This window comes from Truncatella angustata (assembly GCF_020726525.1).
Source record: "Truncatella angustata strain MPI-SDFR-AT-0073 chromosome Unknown BKA67scaffold_10, whole genome shotgun sequence".
In the NCBI taxonomy this organism is placed as follows: Eukaryota; Fungi; Ascomycota; class Sordariomycetes; order Amphisphaeriales; family Sporocadaceae; genus Truncatella; species Truncatella angustata.
In genome coordinates, this window is record NW_025763390.1 from 873,005 (window position 1) to 891,330 (window position 18,326).

General features: G+C 49.8%; 9 protein-coding genes across 9 annotated transcripts; 3 read left to right on the forward strand and 6 right to left on the reverse strand.

The window, feature by feature from the left end:
• Positions 1 to 1,059: 1,059 nt before the first annotated feature.
• On the forward strand, positions 1,060 to 3,956 carry BKA67DRAFT_526073 (glycosyl transferase family group 2-domain-containing protein; the record flags this gene model as incomplete). Its single annotated transcript, XM_046098726.1, has 3 exons — positions 1,060 to 2,563; positions 2,616 to 3,568; positions 3,768 to 3,956. 3 exons carry the CDS (start codon positions 1,060 to 1,062, stop codon positions 3,954 to 3,956), a joined length of 2,646 nt encoding a protein of 881 aa, XP_045952546.1.
• An 840-nt stretch (positions 3,957 to 4,796) lies between these two features.
• Positions 4,797 to 5,556, forward strand: BKA67DRAFT_541024 (uncharacterized protein; the record flags this gene model as incomplete). The annotated part of the gene is made up of 2 exons (XM_046100859.1): positions 4,797 to 4,808; positions 4,864 to 5,556. 2 exons carry the CDS (start codon positions 4,797 to 4,799, stop codon positions 5,554 to 5,556), a joined length of 705 nt encoding a protein of 234 aa, XP_045952547.1.
• A 117-nt stretch (positions 5,557 to 5,673) lies between these two features.
• On the reverse strand, positions 5,674 to 6,912 carry BKA67DRAFT_526162 (arsenical-resistance protein; the record flags this gene model as incomplete). Its single annotated transcript, XM_046098731.1, has 4 exons — positions 5,674 to 6,327; positions 6,385 to 6,471; positions 6,521 to 6,663; positions 6,711 to 6,912. 4 exons carry the CDS (start codon positions 6,910 to 6,912, stop codon positions 5,674 to 5,676), a joined length of 1,086 nt encoding a protein of 361 aa, XP_045952548.1.
• Positions 6,913 to 7,429: 517 nt separating this feature from the next.
• BKA67DRAFT_525783 (NADP-dependent oxidoreductase domain-containing protein) lies at positions 7,430 to 8,492 on the reverse strand (the record flags this gene model as incomplete). Its single annotated transcript, XM_046098691.1, has 2 exons — positions 7,430 to 7,760; positions 7,825 to 8,492. The coding sequence occupies 2 exons, from the start codon at positions 8,490 to 8,492 to the stop codon at positions 7,430 to 7,432; spliced, it is 999 nt and encodes a 332-aa protein (XP_045952549.1).
• A 1,580-nt stretch (positions 8,493 to 10,072) lies between these two features.
• Positions 10,073 to 10,747, reverse strand: BKA67DRAFT_583028 (uncharacterized protein). The gene has a single exon (XM_046104041.1). It carries the CDS (start codon positions 10,443 to 10,445, stop codon positions 10,176 to 10,178), a length of 270 nt encoding a protein of 89 aa, XP_045952550.1. The 5' UTR covers positions 10,446 to 10,747; the 3' UTR covers positions 10,073 to 10,175.
• A 165-nt stretch (positions 10,748 to 10,912) lies between these two features.
• On the reverse strand, positions 10,913 to 12,182 carry BKA67DRAFT_583030 (opioid growth factor receptor conserved region-domain-containing protein). Its single transcript, XM_046104042.1, has one exon. It carries the CDS (start codon positions 11,933 to 11,935, stop codon positions 11,213 to 11,215), a length of 723 nt encoding a protein of 240 aa, XP_045952551.1. The 5' UTR covers positions 11,936 to 12,182; the 3' UTR covers positions 10,913 to 11,212.
• Positions 12,183 to 12,932: 750 nt separating this feature from the next.
• Positions 12,933 to 13,553, forward strand: BKA67DRAFT_541029 (uncharacterized protein; the record flags this gene model as incomplete). The annotated part of the gene is made up of 1 exon (XM_046100860.1): positions 12,933 to 13,553. One exon carries the CDS (start codon positions 12,933 to 12,935, stop codon positions 13,551 to 13,553), a length of 621 nt encoding a protein of 206 aa, XP_045952552.1.
• A 204-nt stretch (positions 13,554 to 13,757) lies between these two features.
• On the reverse strand, positions 13,758 to 14,980 carry BKA67DRAFT_695958 (uncharacterized protein). Its single transcript, XM_046109329.1, has 2 exons — positions 14,431 to 14,980; positions 13,758 to 14,369 (listed from the first exon to the last, which is right to left on the reverse strand). The coding sequence occupies exons 1-2, from the start codon at positions 14,790 to 14,792 to the stop codon at positions 13,949 to 13,951; spliced, it is 783 nt and encodes a 260-aa protein (XP_045952553.1). The 5' UTR covers positions 14,793 to 14,980; the 3' UTR covers positions 13,758 to 13,948.
• Positions 14,981 to 16,322: 1,342 nt separating this feature from the next.
• BKA67DRAFT_663909 (Alpha/Beta hydrolase protein) lies at positions 16,323 to 18,018 on the reverse strand (the record flags this gene model as incomplete). Its single annotated transcript, XM_046108273.1, has 5 exons — positions 16,323 to 16,489; positions 16,549 to 16,635; positions 16,689 to 16,786; positions 16,846 to 16,973; positions 17,026 to 18,018. 5 exons carry the CDS (start codon positions 18,016 to 18,018, stop codon positions 16,323 to 16,325), a joined length of 1,473 nt encoding a protein of 490 aa, XP_045952554.1.
• Positions 18,019 to 18,326: the final 308 nt, after the last annotated feature.

The following is an 18,326-nucleotide window of genomic DNA, read 5'->3' on the forward strand; positions in this document are numbered from 1 at the left end:
ACCGTGAGCTTCCTGAGACATCGGTAGTCCACATGACTAAGTTTTGTCTGTAGTTCCTTTGGTTGTTAGTCCAAAACATGCTGACAGTCTCCTTTACCCATGAGGCAACCCTGCAAGCGCGTTGAACTCTCCTCGTTGCTGGAATGACTAGCGGTCTCGGCTGTTGTATAGTTGTAATTCTTTATTGATGATGGCGAATCTAAGCCGCCAACAATATCGCTCTTGGACGTCAAGTGAGCTACCATCTGATGTGGCATTCGGTTACCTTGAAGCTTCCTCCTGTCGAAAGTGGCTGTTTAGCACCCATTAGAAGTGCCAAGGATACATCCAGCTACTGCAACTTTGTGACAGTTCATATCGTCATCCCCGAATGTTTTCCCAAAACTGTCGGTGGCTTTCAATCTTAGCAGAAGGCCAGCCCGAAACGTTTGTGTCTAGGCGGAGTCCAGCCCAGTATCAGGGCTTTCGTGCCAGAGCTGCGGAATACTAGTCCAAGCACCTGCATGTTATCATCCCGGCCGGGCCCAACCAGGTTGTAAAAGTCTCCCCTGCTCCCCTTACCTTATCTCTCTTTAGCTTGACATTCCTTGCCTTTCTCTACCGTGCCTAGTTTGCATCCATACACACTCACTTGTCCTCATTCAGGGATTGTTGTCTTCGTCTCCGCTTCCCGCTCCTACATATCCGTACTCTTGGTAGCAACTGCGTTCTACATCTCTTAAGCTTCAAGGGATATTCCATCATTCCTACAGGGTTCATCTTGGCCCATCCATTCGTTCACCATGTAAGTAACAGTCTTCCACGGCGGTCATCTCACGTTGCTTCCCTACAACCATTGAGGCATGTCTCAAAGCACGCATCTTGAAGCATCATGTGCAAAATAGTAACCCTTATGTCCTACAAGACGGTTCCGCCAAAGAAGTCAAGCTAATAGAAAATATCAGCGGTTCATTGCTCAACAAGGTGCAGTTGCCTTGATATCATCATACAATCGCTATATTGGTACAATAGGAACTTCCGCCTGTGGTCGCCGGACAAGGTCCGTAGTACTTCAGAAGCATGGGTATCTCAAGTTACTTCAAGGCTAAGAAGCCTGAGGAGAAACAAAGACCAACGCCTGCAACGGCGATCCCCCCAACGGAGAAGAGGAACAACGCACATCAGAACGCTATAGACGATTTTCAACTCCAAGCACCTACACCACACTTCGGTTCGTCGAGAAACTCCATATCAGGGCGGTCGGTAAACTCCAATGGCAGCTCCGTATTCCTGGATGACATCAAGCATGAAGTCATGGTGAACTACCTCTACCAGCAGCAATGCTCTCATCTTTGGGTCAGCGACGGAAGCGGTGAGGTCGAGGGAGTCCTTCTGCGCAAAGTGCGAGGACAGTACCTGGCTTGCCCACCGCAACTGGCTGATTCCCCACTAGCGCTGGCTATGTCTGCGCTCAATGTCCCCGCTGCCATGACGGTTAACTCCAGAGTCATTAAGACATTTTTGTCGTGGTCACCAGACGCGGTAGATGTGCCTTTGATGAATGGTCTACGGGTTCAGATCTTGCCAACCATTGATGATCTACCTCGGGCACGAAAATACCAGTTCGCTGCTTTTGTTGCCTCCGAAGCTTTGCTTGTCATTTGGGATGACGATGCGCTTCACCTGGTACAGCGAGCCAAGGCCATCGAGGCGGAACTAATGGAGCTGGTATGGGAAGCCGGCAATGAGGGCGACGACGACGAAAAGAAGCCTGGCCAACTCGCTGTGAGCGAGTTTGAGATCGACGAGGAGAGCGGTGCGATCAAACTCGAAAGCCGCCCAGTCCACATGCAGAATACCTATTTGGTATCGATTACCATGGTAATTGTCGTCATCTCGATTGGTGCCGCGTGGCGTCAACTCGCTGTAGAAGTGTCAGTCGACGGAAATTACATCCGCCTCGCACTTTGCTGTCTCTTTCCTGTCCAGATATTCTTCACGCTTTTCTTCGCACAAGTCATCGTTGGATGCCTAGCACAGATATTTGGCCCTATTCGTCAGCTTACGATGAACTCCAAGTTCTACTCTGCACGCCCGCCACCACGCATCCAATCCGGACCCCTGCCACATCTCACTGTACAGTGTCCTGTCTATAAGGAGGGTCTCGGTGCCGTCATTGCTCCCACGGTGAAATCTATCAAACAGGCCATCAGCACGTATGAGCTCCAGGGTGGTTCAGCCAATATCTTCATCAATGATGATGGTTTGCAACTCATCTCGGAAGAAGAGCGAAAGGCCCGCATCGACTTCTATGCCGACCACAGCATCGGTTGGGTTGCGCGGCCCAAGCATGGCGAAAATGGTTTCCTGCGCCGCGGCAAGTTCAAGAAAGCCTCCAACATGAATTTTGCCCTTAAGATCTCCTGCAGTGTTGAAGAGAAGCTAGCACAGTATAACCGTGGTCCCGAGTGGTCGCAGGTTGATGAAGCCCATGCTTATGAAGAGTCCTTGAAGAAAGTCCTCGAGGAGGATGGCAGAGCTTGGGCTGATGGTAACGTTCGTGTCGGCGACTACATCTTGATCAGTAAGCTTCATAACGCTCCAACCATTCTATGCGTGGTGCTAATTCTATACAGTCGACTCCGATACTCGTGTGCCATCTGATTGTTTCCTGGATGCTGTATCCGAAATGGAGCAGTCCCCCGACGTTGGCATCATGCAATTCTCATCCGGTGTCATGCAAGTCGTGCATACATACTTCGAGAACGGTATCACATTCTTCACAAACCTCATCTACAGCGCTATCCGGTACACTGTTTCCAACGGTGATGTTGCTCCTTTCGTTGGCCACAACGCTATCCTCCGGTGGAGTGCTATTCAGCAGGTCAGCTACGAGGACGAAGATGGATATGAAAAGTTTTGGTCGGAAAGCCATGTGTCCGAGGACTTCGACATGTCCCTTCGTCTTCAATGTGCTGGTTACATCATCCGTCTTGCTGCCTGGGCCGGCGAGGGTTTCAAGGAGGGTGTGTCTTTGACCGTGTACGACGAGTTAGCTCGATGGGAGAAGTACGCATACGGTTGCAACGAGTTGCTTTTCCACCCGATCCGGACCTGGCTGTGGCGAGGTCCTTTCACCCCGCTGTTCCGTCGCTTCCTCTTCTCCAACATCCGCTTCACATCCAAGATCACCGTAATCTCGTACATTGGTACCTACTATGCCATTGGTGCCTCTTGGATCCTGACTTCCGTCAACTACTTCGTCATGGGTTGGTACAACGGATACTTGGACAAATACTATGTCGACTCGTGGCAGGTGTGGTTTTCCATCATCATCGTCTTCAACGGTCTCGGAAACATTGCTCTCGCCGTCATGCGTTACCGTGTCGGTGAGCGCAGTCTGATGGGTTCTCTCTGGGAGAACTTCAAGTGGACACTGATGCTGGCAATCTTCCTGGGTGGTCTCAGTCTGCACGTTTCGCAAGCATTGTTGGCGCATATGTTCGAGATTGACATGACCTGGGGTGCAACATCGAAGGAGGCCGAGTTTTCCAACTTCTTCATCGAAGTTCCCAAGGTGCTGAAGAGTGTAAGATTTTCCCCTTTTCTCTTCCCCCCTCTCCTGCGAATTTGTCTTGATTTAGCCCGAATCTTCAGCGCGCTGGTTTCAGCTTGGATGAAGACCAACGGCGCGACGCCACAAAGTCCTCTATACCCAATCAAGTCATATTTCTATCACCTATTGATTGCCAACACACATACAATTACTGACATCATTGCCTATTTAGTTCAAATTCTCCATGCTCTTCTCACTACTCTTCCTTATCGGCATGATCATCCTCGCTACTGCGCCTTTCGTGCCTTACGATTGGCGCATCACGGATTTTGTCGCCATCTTGCCTATGGCTACTGTCGCGGGCTCTCACTTTTTGCTTCCGCTGGCGCTGAACCCCGCGCTCATGACTTTCTCCTGGTAACTGAGTAATTGGGTTATCGGGTACATAAATACACACAACTGTTAGTGGTTATTCGTAATGATAAACAAGATGCACATAGCATAGACCCTCATTTGGATATACATAATTATATAGATACGGAAAAGGGCGTTATTGAGTTCCGATGAACCGTGGTGGGTATGAATTTGGATAGCTTAACATGATATCTTGGTGGGAAAGAAAGCTAGTCACAACGGAACATATCTAATCTAACTTTAGACGACTGGTCAGTCATTACAACTGTGTAAACCTTATTCGGGTCCGTTCCCTTCTTAATTTGGAGCATCGGTGCATGATTCGCAATTGGGACGGCTCAATGCATCGTGATTGTTCGATTGGAACTTCATCAACAGGCCCATACATATGCTCACATTTGTGTTACAGTGACAGCAACACGAACCGGTAACTTCTGCACTAAAAGCTGCTAAGGTTAGACTACGGTCAGCAGAAACTCTTCACAAGCACCAAGGTTAATCAAGATTCTGTGCAGATGTTACTTCGGCAGGCACACCACAACTAAAATATCTTGGCCGGATACCAAACAGTGGACACAAGGAAAACCTGGCATTAAATGGCGAGGTTTGTAGGTTAAATGCTGCAGAAGATTTACAATCGCGGTCTCGTTGTTCGTTCAAATATACATACAGTGTGCCAGTTTGTGGAAATACCTTTAACAACACGGTATTTGCACTGGCTTGCCTCGAAAGTTAGCGCTTGTCGGGGCCATCAAATAAAATGGCACCAAAATCAGCTTAACATTTGCTCCTCAATTATTCCAGACCCATCGACAACCTGGAGATCTGTAGCTCAATCACATCAATAATGCCCAGAAAGGTGTGTACACATTATGCCAATCGCAGCTTCCTAGACGCTAATAAAAACCACGTAGGTGCGGGTCCCAGCCTCTAAGGAAGAGAGCCGTGAGGCGCAGCAGCGCTCTCGTGCGCGGCACAGAGAATATGTCGCAAATCTAGAACAACGTGTTAGCGACTATGAGAAGCGTGGTGTGAACGCAACGCAAGAAATGCAGCGCGCCGCTCGTGCCGTGGCATGGAAGAATGAGAGGCTTCTTGTTCTGCTAGCTCTGCATGGGGTCCAACACGACGAAATTGATGCCTTCCTTGCGGCACCTGAAGCTGTCGGAAATCCATCGCAGAGCCAGGTTCGGTATACATCTACAACCCCGACAGGCCCTTCCCCAGCCATAACCCAACCTGACTCAGACAGCATGGCTCCGTCGGTAAATATTTCCGTGGTCAATGTGCCTAGTTATCACCAGAATGTCAAAGACACAGCATGCAGTAAGGTGGCAAGTTGCGGGCCCGCCGGCCCAGGCGTAGGCTACGTGGAAACACGAACCTGTCGACCATTTCCTGAGCAATCGTCAGGAAGTGCACCCGCGTCAGTCAGTGCTTGTTCTTCAAGCCAAGTCACCTCTTGCGAAGCCGCCGCATCTATCATCATGAACCTTCGCGGTCACGGAGACGTTACAGAAGCACGGCAAACACTTGGATGCACAGACAGCAACTCCTGCTCGGTCAAGAACACTGACCTTTTTCAAATCATGAACGAAATGCCATAGGCAGAGCCAGAGATTATGCAACGACATCAATTCCCCTTCAATCCGATGGACTGCTGCTTATGCCTTAAAAAGGTACTTTATCGCTGTAGAGCCGTTCTACGGGCGCCAAACAAGCTCTTATTCCCAATTGTACCGTTTGCCAACCAACTTAACTATATACACCAATCCAAGCAGCACAGGCACTTCGATTAGCGGGCCGACTGTGGACGCCAATGCTTGATCACTATCTGGTCCGTATGTGGCCACTGCAACTGCTATAGAAAGCTCAAAGTTGTTACTTGCTGCGGTGAAACTCTGTGTTGTGGCCAAGCCATAACTGAAACCCAGACGACGTGTGATCCACAGCGTCAGGAAGAAGATGACCAAAAAGTACACGATCAATGGAGCAGCTACACGGATGACCGAGACGATCTGGTGAACAACTTGTCGTCCTTGGGAAGCAAAGAGAACCAATATGGTATACAGCAATCCAATCAGTGACCAAGGAGCGGCAAAACGAAGGAAGACTCGTTGGTACCAGTCTGCACCGAAAAGTCTGCGGAGCGAAAACCGCGTGATGATTGCCGCACCGAGGGGGATGCCCAAGAATACCGCGACGCTCGTGGCTACCACTGAGTAGGACACATTGGTAGCACTTTCATCGTGGCTAATTACACGAATGAAGAAAATGGCCAACGGAGCAAAAAGGACCATCTGGAGGATTGAGTTGATTGCCACAAGGATAGCACAGTATTCTCCGTCGCCACCAGCGAGGCCAGTCCAAATCAAAACCTATCAACATGTCAGTTCCTCTATGGCTAAGCCTTGCGAAAAGATGAGGAAATGTACCATTGCAATGCATCTACCCAAGCCGACAAGAATAAGACCCGCACGCAATCCACTTTCGTCTGGCAAAAAGGCCCATGATAGCCCAAGCTATTGTTTTGTGTTAGATGTGCTGTGACAGGTGGCTCGGCAGTCTTACCATGAGGAACGGCGCTACTATCCAGTTAACGACCACGCTGAATAGGATTTGTCTCCAGACGTCCTTGTGTGCCATGATCTCATGCAGCGACTCGTATCGAACTTTGCAGAGAATTGGATACATCATCGCTAGCAGACCGACCGCTACTATATGTTAACACCTTGTTCTGAAACGAAGATGGAGCATTTACCTATAGGCACCGACACCCCCACGAATTTTCCCTTCTCGAGCGCAGGACCAGTCTCTGGCACAAAATTTCCAAGCAAGATTCCTATAAGCATTGCCAAGAAAATCCATATAGCAAGGAACCTGTCTAGTAGCCCCAGCGCCTTGAAAGCGGACACCTTCTCAGTTTCATCGCCAAGAGTATTGATCGCTTGTTGGTTCTCCATATCACTGTGTATAGGAACGCTTGCTTCCTCAGGGTCGTGGTTCATCTTCACCGTCATCGTCATCTTCGGTTCGACGCTAAGTGGGTGGTTTACCGTTTTCAACTACCACCTGGACAAGATAGACCTAATCTGCCGTGAATAATATCAGTAAAATATGATTGAAGGTTCGATATCTTAAATAACGTAAACAACTGCACCCGCCGCCAGGTAACACTTAAATGACGATGGCCGAACATCAATGAATTGAAGGCAAGAAAACTCTCTCGGCCAATCAAATGAGGGACATGACAGAAAGCAAGGTCCACTTTATAAACATTTCAATCCACATTGCTGCCAAGGTTTGAGAATTCAGGCGTTTTGATACAGAGTATCAAAGTCTAGTCAGTGTCAGTACATTTCGTCTAATTGATTGGGGTATCTCCAAATTATTATACAACTAGGACCTTGGCAACCAGTGGCATCTAGGAAATCCATTCACGTCCTCAACGATAAATAGTCCTCTCTGCCAGCTCAATCATCACCCGTGCTGCCACATCCAGTTAGTTGTTCCGACAACCGAATGCTTCTCGAGCTCAGTAACCTCGTCGTCAGACAGTAGCCAGTCTTCGCTGGCAGCGCGGGCATTCTCTTCCGCCTGAGTGGCGTTCTTAACGCCTCCAAGAGGAATCGCACCCTTCTGGATTACCCACTTTAGAGCCACAGCGCTTGGCTTCACATCATGTGCTGCAGCCACTTTACGCAGGATATCCAACAACGGGCTAATTTGCTCAATTGGATAGTTGCTGAATTTGCGCCCTGATGGGAGAGGATTCTCGGCGCTGTACTTACCGGTCAGGCGCCCCATAGCCCTAAATTATTATTAGTGAGAATTCACTACGAATTTGATATGAATCTTCGTAAGAAAACACTTACAGGGGGCTGTAGGCCATGAGCAGAATGCCTCTCTTCTTGCACTCCTCGAGTAGACCGCCGGTTTCTGGCAGTGTTCTCAGCAAAGAGAACTCAACCTGGTTGCTCGCAAGTCGCAGACCCCTTGTCTTCAGAGCGTCATCCATCCGGATCATTTCGTCTTTGCTGTAATTGCTGACTCCGACGGCGCGTGTGAGTCCCAATTCAACACACTTGGCGAGTCCGCCAGCGACAGAGTCGATGGAGTTCAGGAAGTGAATAGGGCCATGTATCTGGTACAGATCCATCGACTCGAGGCCCATCCTCTCCAGGCTCTTACGGCAGCTGTTGACCACGCCATATGGCATGAACAGTTTCGTTGGCGGGAGAGGGATAGGTATGTACTTGCTGGCAGTGACAAGCTTCTGCTTGAACTCATCCGGACTGCCATCCCGAAGCTGCTTGATGATGCGCTCCGACTCTCCGTTGCCGTAGATCTCAGCCGTGTCGAGGAAGTTGAGACCCTGCTTCTGCATCGTCTCCCAGGCGCCGTTCAGCAGCTGGCGCGCATCCGCCGACGCGTTCTTCCAAGTCGCGTTGTCGCCCCATGCCCAGGTCCCGATGCAGATGTTGGGCAGCGGTATGGTACCCGCGGACTCCTTGGCGCATTTGAGCGCGAATCTGGTAGTCATGATGAGTCCAACTGGCCAGATTAAAATAGACTTGCTACAATCTTCAAGCTGTAACGCTGATCAACGCTGGTGGTTGTTTGTTAACCTCGGGTGCTTCGTTTCGTCCCTTCTGTATATTATCTGCTCTCTCTATGTTCTCCCGAGCCCGATGTCTGATATATACCGCATTCATACTTTAGTGGCATCGTACTCCGTGGTCTTCTGGGAGATAAGGTCATCTTAAAATCCGCGAGGAGGCAGATCTAGTGCGTCATGCTTGAAACATGGCGCGCTATCTAGCATACCGTGCGCTAGACCCCACTCCCACGAACGCTTTCGGGGTCACAATAGGGTCCGAAAGCCGTACGGGACCTGAGCGGTAGGAAATCAGTGGTTGTTGTTGTATATAGTCTAAAATATTGGTTCTTGTAATTCTTACAAAGTCTCCCTACTATACTTATTGGTAGTATGTTGAAGCTCTAGTGTTTTGTAAGCACTAGTCGCCGTCTATGACTGCAGGCATAGTTTAGCTTCCCTTGTCAAGTGTGAGGACGAGGGAGTAGCCCGTCGGAAACGGTCGTGAAGTTAACCCAGAAGTCACGCTCTGGGTTGGGCCATTTGTTTTACCCTTCGCTACCAAGTAGGTAGTTCAGGTGCATGCATTTACTTATTAAACATTAAAATTGGCCGCCATATTATGTGAATACCACTGCAACTGGCGCCGCACGTCTTCTTGACGTAACCTTCATTCATTACCATGTCTATTATTATCATCAGAAGCATCGACAAACTGTTCCTCCTGGCATAAGAGCGGCATGCCTCGTGTGTTCGTCCTCCCCAGTAGCGCGCGATACCGAATCCCAGTATAAGTGGCCTCAACTAACTGCCTGCTCTCTAGGTTGCCTCATTCAGTGCCTGCGATATTCTCAGGTGCTCTATCAACCTATGCCAGCACATCAGAGTCTTTCCGTTTTCTTCTTCTTCTTCTTCTTCTTCTCCATAAATTGATTCTGGCAATGCTGACAAACGAGAAGACCGCAAAGAGGGCACTTGAATGCGAACACCCCCCGCTTCGTGTTGCAGGACACGCACTTCAGCTTTTCGGCTTGCTTGACCTTGGTCCAGAGGTTGGCATGTAGACATGTGGCCTGCATCTGCTGAGCGGTGGTGGTGTTTTCCTGCTTCCATCGTGCCTCCTGGGCCTTGCGATCGGCTTCGAACTGCTGCTCCTCGCGCTTCTGCTGCTGGGCCTTGATAGTCGCATTAGCTTGCTGTCGTGCCACCTTCTCGGCTACTCGCTGCTGTCTCTCGCGGGCCTTCTTCCGTCTGGCCTCCTTTACCTCATCCTCCCTTGCCTCTGTATGTCTTCGAGCCTTGGTAGCGACTTCTTCTTCTGGGCTCATCTTCTTGACCTCACGTCGAGCATCCTGGCCCACGCGGCGTTTCATCTTCACATACCTTCCGGGCCCGATAGACACGCAGAAGATTTCATAGTGATAACCACCATCGTCGTCTTTTCCCTCCCCGTCTTCTTGGAACAGAGGGCTATCGAATGGGGAGTAGCCGAAATGACCTCCGTCAAATCCACCAAATGGAAAGCCACTGCTGAAAGGGAACCTGCCATGTGAGCTATGGAAGCCCTCCGCCGCCGCACCTGAATCTGAATTTGATGCAGAATAAAAAGTGCTAGCCGTGATGACTTGATCATATTGTGCGCGCTTGTCTGGCTTGGAGAGTGTCTCGTATGCCTCTCCTAGCTGAGATGGATATCAGAATCGGACTCATTGATGAGAATAGATAGACGGGGGCACTTACTCTTTGAAATTTAGCAGTTGCAGTCGAGGCATCTCCGTGGTTTCTGTCAGGGTGGTGGACCTTGGCCAGCTTGCGGTAAGAGAAGACAACATCTTGCTGAGTCGCGGTCGGTGAGACCTCCAGCTCCTCATAGTAGTTGAACGATGGTGCGGGAGACATATTGACGACGACGATTAAATGAGGGTTTACTGGATTTATCGTTTAGACTGTTGTTCAAAGATGAGGGACCAGGTGAGCTTATAAGTAGAGGTCTACGGTAAGGCAATATCGATGTTTTATGCTGGGCCACCAAACTGCGCAGTGAATTGTTCTTGCTTATGGAGATACCTCGAGGCAACCAATCGTCGACACTGCGCCTGATTGAAGGCGATTAATGGAATTGTGGCTTGAAATCATGAGGAAGACCATGGCTGTTGTATAAAGCATGCATTTGATACCAAGGTCGTCAGTCAGTGTCGGTGAAGGATTCTGTTTGCTGCTTTCAAGGCGTCCGAGAGGTAGCAGACGTTAGCCGAACATCGAACTAAGAAAAGGTGCATTGATTCAGACAACATAGAATGGAAGCGAATGGTAACTTTTCATAGAAGAAGGTAAGACCAATATACAACAATGAGTATCATTAGTGACTTAAAAGTTCCAACTTTTGTCATGCCAAAGTCGGAAAACGAGCTATTGGACCATTCTTATGAAGAATACATCACCTGAATGAATATGCACACATATTCTGTCTGGCACATTTCAGTCAGTGAAAGAGCTGATGGTGACATATCACATGCCATGCTGTTCTGTCTAGAAAATAGTAACATCAACAGAGCTTTTGACATCAAATCTAACGGGTATTTCCTTCCCTGTCTGCCGTATTCTGCTCCTGTGCACTGGCTTCGTCGCTAGTATCCTGCTCATCTTCCGATGCGTCGACTGCGGCTTCATACTTCTCCAGCCAGTCCACTTCTGTTCCATCTGGCGCAACATGCAAGGGGAATTCCATAGCCCGTCTCCAAAACTTCTGACTGGTGCCACCAACTATGCCATATTTCTGGCAAACGCTCGAGAGGGGCCTGGTGAAATTCTCTGGCCTCCGCCTCCATCCCCAGGACGCGCAGGCTCCTGAGAATGCGCGTGATGCGCAGGTGGTTGTGGTCCATGGGCCTAACCCAACGCGCCAGATTCGATCGGGCCCCTCTCTTTTCCGAGATGTGCGGTTTTCGATCAGCACCGCCGCCATCGGCTTCGTCCCATGAGATCTCGAAGCCATAGAAGGTGAGAATGCGCTCAAAAGCGCGCCGTAGGTTTTGACGCAGTGAAGCGTGCTGCCGCCAGTACAGATAAGTCTCCTCGTCGATGACGGGTGCATCGGCAAACATGGACTCTTCGGGCAGAGGAAACAGCGTCTGGATGTAGTCGTGACAAGACTCCAGACGGTTGTCGCTCCATTCAATGATCTGCTGAAGGCGTCGACCGCGGTTATCGGCGCCCTGCAGTTCGTAGAATTGTACTAATCTGCGGCAGGCGGGCTCGGAGGGAAGCTGCTGAGTTGGAACACTCATCTTGGCCAAGGATTGAGGGGATGTGATACGGTCGATGATTACAAGCCGTCGTCGCAATAGAGTGGAACAGAAACTGGGAGGACGATAAAAGTAGAACAACATGGAGATATTGTCTGCGTGTCGGTCTGCAGTGATTTATGCTAGATATTGTCCGAGTTTGCGGTTCGGTTCCCTACCGAATGTGGGCGTAAAGCAGGTAATATGTTGCGCCTCAGCTTATGGCCAGAACTCCAAAGAATTCAGTGAGTGCAATTGATTTCCAGACAGGCGTGATTCAGAATCAACTCCAGTAGTCAGTGATTTTGGCTACTGCCCTGGTAAACAAAACCACATTTATACTGCCCAGTAGTCATAGTCAATTAATAGCATGCACGCGACAGCACTCTTACGCTTTGGTTAAAGTGCTACAGGCAGCTACAACGTTCAAGCTTTTCTGCAGCGCAAGTACTGTGCTGTGGAGAACATAGCACTACGGTTTCCCATCAACCCATCGGCGCATCATTGTCGATCGAGATTATCAACACAGCTAAGGCGCTTTTCAAATTCTATAAGCTTCACTCTTTCAGAATTGCACAGCTCGGAACTTATTATGTGATGGCCCGATGCCTTAATCGGCAATCACGGCCAATTGCAATCGTGATCGAGTTCGGAGCTTAGGGTATCCTAGCACCTTACTACAACCAGGCTGCCAAACGGTCTGATCGCAACTGTATAACCTTACCCAAGTTCCAACGGCATAAACAACGTTGAAACTATAATCCAGTCCACTGATAGCGTGGAAATGCTCTATAGTTTCTTCGATGCACGGTCATTGTTGTCTTTTCCACTCAATATTCATGCAACGGACCAAGACCATCACCTGTGGCAACAGTTACTACCGTGTTTGAGAGGCGACAAACAAAGAGCGTGCCCGACGTGTCTTGGCAGTAGCCGAACAATCAAGGATATACCATTTACAACTTGACGAGGTATCGCGATACGCCGAAAAGTTCCTGGGTCCGCTATTTTCTGGAGCCGTCAGCCCTGACTCGAAAATACAGAAATAAAAACCTCAAGGCCACCATGAAAAAAATGAAACATTCTCAAGAAAGAAACTAAGATGCATGGCCCCGACTCCGTTAGCATGCTGTGCGTTTGCCCGAAGTGCAGTTATCTCAAGGGCTCTCGTCGCGGCTCCGAGTCGCGGTTGCGTCCGAGGAGAGAGCCGCTTCCAACTCGTCCTCTGCCAGAGACTCCACCTACCACACCCAGCCCCAAAAAGAGCAATGGCATCTATCACGCCCAACGGCCACGCTCAAACTCAGCAGGCTGCCCCGGGAACTGGTACCAAAAACAATTCCTGGAAGAGAGTAGTCCCCGCGACTCGCCGCGGTATCCTCATTGGTTCGGGCGTCCAAATCGCAGTGTGTCGAAAGGAAATTCATCGCCGTCAAAACAGGAGTTGATGGAGCGGCTCGAGGCCGTACATACAGGCAGCAAGGAACTGTCCAGCCGGCTAGAGTTTCTCCAAAAGAGACTGCGGTATGTCTCGCTTGAGCGGGACAAAGCCAGGAGGGAACGAGACGCGGCAAAGCAGCAATTGGCCCGGAAAGACTGGGAGGATGCGAGGCTGTTTGTAAAGTGGTTGTGGCCTGATTTGCAAGAGGACACTGGCGTTGACGAAGTTTTGGCTGACGACGTGCCGGATCATGTCGCGACCTGGAACGCGAAGAATTTGTAATCGAACCAAACTACACGATATAGAGAGCAGTCAGCGATGACATCGGAAATCAAAGAAAAGACAATGTAGAATAGTATGGACCTAGGATCTTTTTCTCCAAAAATCATTTCTTTCCCTTTTCCTTTAGAAGAGATAAAAAAAGAGAGAAAAAAAGAAGGAAAACGTTCATCCTCACGTCAATCTGATCTTTTCGTATCATATTTAGTCGTATCAAATGCTAAGCTGTGGCGGATCGGACGTGACTGCTCTACCGGCTGTTGATTAATATCACATTGAACTTGACCGCAAACCGAAGGCGAAAGGAAATGGTATCAAAATTATCCCGCTATAGCTAAACCTTTTTATTGTCCAACAATGACATCAGTCCCACCCAAACGCCGCCCGAGCCTGTTTATTCAGGAGTCTGTTGAAGTTGTGTTCAAAGTGGCCAAGGTAGCGAATTCCCAGCTTGCTGTTGCATTGTGATAACCGGTCAAGTTCGTCTTCATGTAGCACATGTTGCCGCTGCCGTCAATGTAGCCCCAGCCAGCACCCTGGCATCCGTCCGTCTTGGCACATGCGTCCATGCAGACAGTCATGGTTGCTGCCTTGGTGCTGTTCAGGTCGTCGGACTGGCCCTCGCCGCTGGAGTCGACGCCGCAGAGCACTTTGAACTGCTTGCTGTCCGTGCCGGAAGTGTAGATGGTGTTGTTCGCGCCGGGGCAAGTAGAAAACTTGTCGGCTGTCGCGCTGGCGGTTGCCGAAGAAGAAGTCTTCGTTGGTGATCCCGACTTTGTTGACGTGACTGTCACTGTCGGAGCGGATGCAGCAGAGGAGCTGTGGCTATGGTCAGGATTTTATCAAAATGAAGAATTGGGTATGTAGCTATGAGACTTACAGAGAAGCCTGAGCGGCATCGAGGTCTGATTGTGCGGAGTGGAGATGATTCTGGCTGACACCAAGACCGGCAGCAAGACCGATAACAGTGGCGGCGAGGATAGCTAGGGCCGCGATCAGGGTGATGAGGAGCCCGCGCTTTGGACCGCTTCCCGAAGTCTGAGCCGGAGCAGTGTAACCTCCGGTATAAGCACCGTCATGCGGCACATGATTTGACTGTGCCGCTGCGGCGCCGTTGTCGTGGTATTGTTGCGGAAACTGCTGCCCGTATTGATGATCCACATAATCGGCGGGCTTCTCCTGAGGCGGGTAATAAGCTTGGCCACCTTGTTGGTGGTATTGTTGTTGTTGTTGGTGATCCATTTTGGGCTACAGGAATCAAGATCAAAGGACACGATCTATTGGGTCTAATTATCGATTGCACCAGTTGATCTGCAGATTAGTATACAAGAAAAGGCAGAACTGGAGAGAAAAACTCTCGAGTTTGCACAGAGGATTGTCGCATCTTTTTGTCCACCTGGTCCTGGCACCACTTTCAGCACCTTTTCAGCAGGCCCTCTTGCAAGCTGGGTAATTTGCAGCATCTTCGAAACCCCCAGTCGCTATAGTGTGGGCCTATCCCAGCTTAGCTGCATCGGTAAGGCTCGGTAAGGCACTCGACTAATTAAAACCCTGGCTTAGTTTCTGCTGCAACTCACGTAAGATCCTTCCAGCCTACCAAACGCTACCAGAACCTGCTGCGAGAGTAGGCGGTAGGGGTATGTATTTCACGATGAGATCACTAAAATAAAGCTCACTAGGGCTATTACTAACGATCAAGCTTGATCTCAGTTGGGCTGCTGTGTAGTCGATCTCCACCAACTTGCACCCCTAGGCATATTTATAGAATAAAAGCACCCCAGCGGCCGAAAGTCGCATTTCAAAGGTGCGTTAAGCGACGAATCGAATCGCGGCTTCTTCAGCGAAAGGTCCATCGAGGTCTGGATGGCTTCAGGCCTGTCGATCTGAAAGTCTGCTCTCTGTTACCTCTTCGAAGTCGAGAAATGAGGTGCGTTTTTCTCGTTGACAATTGCACTTGCCGAAGTGTTTCAGATCAAAGCCACCTTCCAAATAAGCGACGTGTCTATATTCTGCAGGATGAATATCCCCATGTCAGCACCATGCATCTGATGCCTGTTGCGCACGAGGTCCTGCATGGCAATCCTGCAGATGTGCGATGAGGTAACAATGTCGGCACCGAGCTGCTGGTGCCTTTGCTAGACGAATGAAGACTGCATATGTTCTGCCGCACAGTTCTACTTTGGCGAGCAATTACTATTGATCATTGTTCCCGCATCTATATTACCAAACAGACAGCCATATCCCAGGGTTTGTGCTGCAACAGAGCCGCGTTGGGCTGGCATAGCCTCATTTGGCAACCGTTCTTGAATGGAGGTCTGGTGGAGCGAAGGAACAGTAGCGCGCGCGGTCGGATGCAATACCGTTCGTCCCCCTTGTCCATTTGCCCAGCCCAGGGGACTGACAAATAGTCAGCGCAATGCAAAAAAGACGTTGCTACAAACAACATGCATTCTCTTATTTTCGGAACCGGGAATCCGCTTCGAGGCTTCGCAAAGAGGACTGCGCAGTGCATGGGAAATTTTTACCTGATGAGGAGGTGTGCTGGCGTCTTGGTAAAGTTGCTCACGAGTTGCTCGTGCAAGCAATCCTGCACGTCAATGAAACACAGACACAGCCGTGATAGCCTCTGTCATTGCTACCTCTGTTCTACCAATGGTTCAAGTTGGTACACCAGACGTGCCAAGTTAGACGACGACGCAGACTCGCGACACATTTCAGAGGGTGATCGATCTATCATGGATTATTCTTAATCTTGATGCTCTATCTGTAGGATTATGCACATAAATCGTCTACTACAGATCCATCGACGAATTGTATCCATTGGTCATCGGCACCGAACTCAGCTAACGTGTCAACATTCGAGCTATATTTCGGCCAAGTAACACCGTTGCCGTCTGTTGGATCTTGGCTGGGGTCCAACAAAAATGATAGCCACAAGGCTAAGACATGTGTTAATCATTCGAAGTCAAATGCCAGTGGGTTAAAGGGTGGATCCTACCTTCCATGCCGTAGCTGGTCTCCCACTCGAACTCTGTCGAATTACCTCTATATTCGTAATGGGTTCCAAAGAGTAGTGGCAGCTCAGCTGATTTTGTTTTAGTCGGGCACGTAACGAAGTCAAGGAGCACGAAAACTCACCACTGTGCGTCGCGCCAATCCATGGTAAGGGTGAGATGTTGGAAAAGTTGCCCGAGTATAGATATCGGTAAGTTGTGTATCCAAACTGCTCACGATTCCTGCCCGTTTGTCAGCTGTTGACCCGCGGAAAAGCCACAGGAAAGCGGTCTGCACTTACCGAACCTCTTTCACTACAGGACAAGTGATCTGTGACAATCCAATGGCCACCTGCGAAGGCGAGAGTCCACTGGCATTGAATGTTCCGAACCCAGCGCCCTCATTGGCATTGCTTCCGAATATCCACGGCTAACGTCTTTATCAGCACTCACTGATCGTTTCGGAGGCTGACCCAACTTACTACTTTGGCCACCAAGCCGTTCGCGAGGCGGTCTGTTGTATTAGAGAAACAGGTGATGTTGTCCGCCATTGGCGAGAATGATATAATACTTGTATGGTTTGAATAGACATTGACCAAAAACTCCGCGTCGACATTCTGCACACATTCAAGCTCGTCCGTGGCATCGAGGTCGCCGCAACCGACCAAGCCAGCCAGCGTGCTGAAAGAAGTGTAGTTGCCGAAGGTTTTAGCCAGGGTCGAGGGGGACCCCGAGTCGGAGATGAGGCCTTTGACAATGAGATCATCAGGATATGAATACCCATACATTCCAACGGATGCAGCTCCTGCAGATTGACCCCAGAGCACCATTTGCTCAGCATCGCCACCAAAAGCAGCAATGTTGTCGCGAGCCCATTCGACCACTGTACGCTGGTCCAAAAGACCGACATTCTGGTGTGCGCCTTCGGCGGCAGGGAATCCGAACACGTTGACTCGATAGTTCATGGTTACAACAATGTGCGATTGTGTCCTTTGGATCCACTGGTCGGGAATTTTGTATAAGGAATCCGCACCTCCTGATGTGAAACCACCGCCAGGAATATAGATGAAGACCGGCAACTTCTTGCTGATCGGTCGAGATGGCGCATAGACGTTCAGGTAAAGGCAATCCTCAGATTGACCCCCATTGATTAGGAACTCCGGCATGTAAGTGGTGTAAACCGAGGCTGCGGTACTCTTTTGCTGCATGCAGGACGGCGCGTATGTTCTCGCGTTGATAGGTCCCGCGTCAGCCTTGCGCTGAGGCGGCTGAAAGCGAAGGCATTCAGTGGGAGGTTCCGCATACGGCACACCCAAGAACTGACGCACAGCTGGAGTCGTCGAGTTGATAAAGCCCGTGAGCTCACCACTGGTTGTCTTGACGGTCAACGGTGCGGCCGAAGAACAAGGCGATGCGCTCGAGGTGGCACCGAGAAGCCCCGCAACCAGCCATGATTTGAGGACTTGATTATACATCTTGCGGGTGATGGTCAAAATCAGGTCATTGAATCACCACAATCTTGGCAAAATCTCTTTGTACCCCATGGCTGCGATCACCCGGATTATATACCGATCGACAACTACCCCACGATTGCAGCATTATGTAGCATCTACAAATCGTTGCACCATAGGGATGGATGAATGTTTAGCAGAACACTCTAAGTGTGGAGAACTCGGCCAAGGTTCCTGGCAGGCAGGCAAACACTTTACTTGTTATGGTCTGGGGTTTGGGGTAACTTGACTATGATCGTCACCAGTGTCCAATGAGGTCCACTATGGTTACC